This window comes from Prionailurus viverrinus, chromosome D1 (genome assembly GCF_022837055.1).
Source record: "Prionailurus viverrinus isolate Anna chromosome D1, UM_Priviv_1.0, whole genome shotgun sequence".
NCBI classification, from domain to species: domain Eukaryota; kingdom Metazoa; phylum Chordata; class Mammalia; order Carnivora; family Felidae; genus Prionailurus; species Prionailurus viverrinus.
Window position 1 is genome coordinate 100,933,215 of NC_062570.1, and position 4,279 is coordinate 100,937,493.

Sequence of the window (4,279 nt, forward strand, 5' to 3'; positions counted from 1 at the left end):
AGCCAAGACGGTAAACGATTTTCCTCAATTATGCCAACCTCAAAGTTGTCCTGACATTTGTCATATAATGCATCAGGGAAGTTGACATTGAACACGAGAGGTGTAAGTAAAAGACTGTGAAAATAGATTTTTGTAAATCATATTTCATCCAAGATATTGACGGGGTCAGAGATGAAGGGGTCAGAGACCCAAAAATGAGTGAACTGAACTGAGAATATTTTCATCAAGAGGGATTCCTCAACAGTATGAGTGCTTAATTATAGTGGAATAGTGTTTTTCAGAATTCAAAGCATGTAGATAAAATGCATAACACGTGAAATATATGTGTCTATATGTGTGCATAAAAATATGTTTAATTCTTAGGGAAACTCAGGATCAGGTAAGGCAAATATTTGCACTGTATTTTTCATATGAAGGCTAAATTTCCAGCGAGATAAGTCACTTGCCCAAGGAAAGTTCAAGTGCTGCAGTTTTCTATCTTGGTAGGAATTGAATTTTTAAAGGACATTTAATTTTACCTCCCCAAATGCAAAGGCTTTGATCCAAGGAAGTTAGCTTCTGAATCGACAGATAGATCTGGGAGAGGCTTGGGCATCTGCACATTTACCAAGAGTCATAGAGGATTGAAGGCAGTCAGAGGTAACATAACATGGAGCAAAAGCAAGGCATTCAGAGTTCAGCCCAGTGATCTTCCCAAGCTGTCACTTCTTTTCTTCTCTTTGCAGATTCAGCCCTTGTCCTCAACTGCACCTTACTTTCAGCCAGTAGAATTGCGATGAATAGCAGTGTGACTGAATTCATTCTCTTTGGGTTGACACAGGATGCAGGAAAGCAGAAGGCAGTATTTGGGGTCTTCTTGATTCTTTACCTTGCGACACTGTTGGGGAACTTTCTCATTTTGGTGACTATTAAAACAAGCAAGACCCTTGGGAGTCCCATGTACTTCTTCCTATTCTATCTGTCGTTTTCTGATGCTTGCCTCTCTACAACCATAGCTCCCAGATTGATTGTGGGTGCCATTACTCAGAAGAATGCCATTTCGTACAATGAGTGTATGACTCAGGTCTTTGCAGCTCATTTCTTTGGGTGCCTGGAAATCTTGGTGCTCATCCTCATGGCTTTTGATCGCTACATAGCTATTTGTAAGCCCTTGCGATACACAACCATCATGAGCCAGCATGTCTGCAGTGTGCTGATGATTTTGAGCTGGGTGGGATCCTGTATCCACTCTTCAGCACAAATTCTCCTGGCTTTGAGATTGCCTTTCTGTGGCCCCAACGTGATTGACCACTATTTCTGTGACTTTCAGCCCTTGTTGAAACTTGCCTGTATGGACACTTACGTGATAAATTTGCTACTTGTTTCTAACAGTGGGGCCATATGCACGGTGAGTTTCATAATCCTGCTTACCTCCTATGTTGTCATCTTGTACTCTCTGCGTAACCACAGTGCTGAAGGAAGGCGAAAAGCCCTTTCCACCTGCACCTCCCACTTTATTGTGGTTGTCCTATTTTTTGGTCCATGTATATTCATATACACACGCCCACCAACCACATTTACAATAGACAAGATGGTGGCTGTGTTTTATACAATTGGGACGCCCTTGCTCAACCCTCTGATCTATACCCTGAGGAATGTTGAAGTGAAAAATGCCATGAAAAAGTTATGGTGTAGCAAAGTATGACTTCTGTTGATACAGGATATTCAGGGATTCTAATGTATATTTCCTTAAGAGCTTGATTTTCCTTCATGGACAGGAAAAGTAAAATTTTCTCATTGGGGGAAAAACAATTGAGAAATTTTAATTGTACTCATTTTGCATATATTTATTTGTATTAATAGTGATAAATACAAATAAGTACATATCCCTTTTTCTGAAAGGAGTGCATTAGAATAGGATCACTTGAAGTTCGTAACCATTTTGAACAACTTAAGCTGGTCCTTAGTTGACATCTGGCCATGTTTTCATGATAATCTCACTTCCTGTACAAATTTGTATTTGTATTTAGAAAGAAATGTACGGACTAGTGGCAGCATGATTGTGTAGTGTGTGTATGTGTGTGCACACACCAATTCTTTTTCTAGATTTTATTCTGGTCCTCAAGAACTTGGACATGGAGCTAATCCATATGGAACTGGAACCGAGAAATGGAGGTAGCGGTCTTGACAACCTGGGACTTGCAGAAGATGTTCTGAGAAAATTCTATGGTGGAATCTGTTCCTGAGCCTGACTCACTGGGGCACCTACATGGATGGACCCTCAAACTCCACGAAAAGCTGGAAACCTCACTGAAAACCTGGACTGTCCCTGGAAAACACTCTCAAAGTTCTGTGAATGGTGGGAGAAGGAGAGTTTTACACTTGGCAGTGATGGGCGGTATCTGCTTTTTGTCAGGCTGTCTGTCCCCATGATCTTCACAGAGAAGAGGCAGTGAGGTGGTTGGCAGCAGGAATATGTGAAGGGATATAGGATAGAAGAGGGGTTAGAGAACAATGCACAATGAACAATGAAGAGAAAGAAAAGGTGAGGAGAGAAGAAGCTTTGCTCTTTTTATATTTGGAGAACCACTTTTTGGGTATCTGAACGTTTGGAGGGAAAAAAATGCAATTTCAGGGTATCTCTATAACATTGACCTAGCTTGGCTTAGCTTTCCTGGCTGTCATGTGCATTTGGGCATCATGAAAACAGTTTCTTTTTTGGCTCTGAATAGTGTCTGAAAAATCCAGTTTCAGATTCCCTGGAAGAATCGAGGATGGGAAAGACTGCCTCAGTGCTTTTCAATTTTGGTCTTTTGGTTTTGTAGGAGGATGTTTTAAAATACGTATTTGCATTTTTGAAGATGACGTAATTGAGGCGTGTGATGCATACAGCACCACACCGCATCACAATCTCATAATTAAGTACTGTCATGTGATTCTATTTCAGTATCTGAGTTTATAATTCCCATCAAGTTGGCACCAAGAAGTATTACTTTAAGTGATATAGGCTAATGAGAAAAGAATCCAATGAACGTCATGAGTATGTGAAACATTTCTACCAACTGAAGACCAACTGTTATCATGTCCCATCAAAGATGCCCAGGATTCTTACATAGAAAAAGGTGGCAGAATAAATAGTTAAGTCCCAAAGAGGACCTTTGTCAGAGCTCTCAGGGCCATATTTACAAGAGGCAATTATGTTTCATATTCTAAGTGAACACTCCTGATTTCCCTAATTTTGTGTCTTGCAGTTTCAGTTTTGAAACCTTTGAATCTGGTCATTTGATTATTATATTTAGTATTATTGGCTCTTAAGTAACCAAGACATAATAAAACTTTTTTTTTTAATTCTTATCTCTTGTTGCTCCTTAAAATGTTATATATAGAGAGAAAAGATATGTTTGTGTGTGCTTGGAAAGCTTCATGAATTTTCTTCTCATTCGTAGATCATATAGAGTCTAGATTCCCCCAGATTTTAGATAAGGACTCAGTTGGGAGGGGTGGGAGAAGTGGTCAGGGGACAGAAAGGTCTTACTTGACTTGGTAACTTAACAAATTGGCTGACTCTGCTTCTGGCAAATGTTGAAAGCTTTTTATTTGCCTTCCCTTTGGAGGATTTTTGTAAGCTTTCTAATTTTAGTATCCTTGATGTGGGAAGAATATTTCTCTTTCTTATGATCACTGATGACCCCTTGTTAGCACTTAGAAAGCCAGTAGTAACCTTCAAAAGTCTCCCTCTTTTCCTCCCTCCCTTCTGTCTTTCCTTCCCCCCAGTGCTCCCTCCTCCTCTTTTCCTCCCTCCTTCTCATCCATTCTTCCTTCCTTCTTTCTCTTCTTTCAACACATTGTGTACTAAATGCATACTAGGTTCCATGACTGATGGATACAAAGTTGAATGAGAGAGTCACAACCCCAATCCTCATGGAACCTAAGTCTAAAGACATTCCTTAAAATGTTTCAAACATTTAGGTGTTTTTTTCCTTAGGTCCAGCCATAAGTTTTGTTATTTTAAATTGTTCTTATAGTTTAAAATTGGAAAGGAAGGCATGGGATTTAAAGATTTTTTTTTTCTCAAGTCATCTTTTCCCAGAAAAATCCCACTTTCTTTCCATGGTAATTCTATTCCTTGACTTCCATCATGTCATGGTATCATGATTATTTTGGTACTTCTCTAATCTTAACTTCCTGGTCCACTTTCTGCTGCTATAATTTCCTGTCTTCTAAAAGCCCTTGTGGGGCGCCTGGGTGGCGCAGTCGGTTAAGCGTCCGACTTCAGCCAGGTCACGATCTTGCGGTCCGT

The 4,279-nt window shown here is 39.9% G+C and overlaps 1 protein-coding gene across 1 annotated transcript; it reads left to right on the forward strand.

The window, feature by feature from the left end:
• The first annotated feature begins 775 nt into the window (after positions 1–775).
• On the forward strand, positions 776–1,684 carry LOC125176874 (olfactory receptor 4C11-like). The gene has a single exon (XM_047878782.1). It carries the CDS (start codon positions 776–778, stop codon positions 1,682–1,684), a length of 909 nt encoding a protein of 302 aa, XP_047734738.1.
• The last annotated feature ends 2,595 nt before the right edge of the window (positions 1,685–4,279 follow it).

Excerpts from the sequence above, each read along its gene's own strand:
- LOC125176874 (XM_047878782.1), top strand. The coding sequence starts at position 776 with ATGAATAGCAGTGTGACTGAATTCATTCTCTTTGGGTTGACACAGGAT.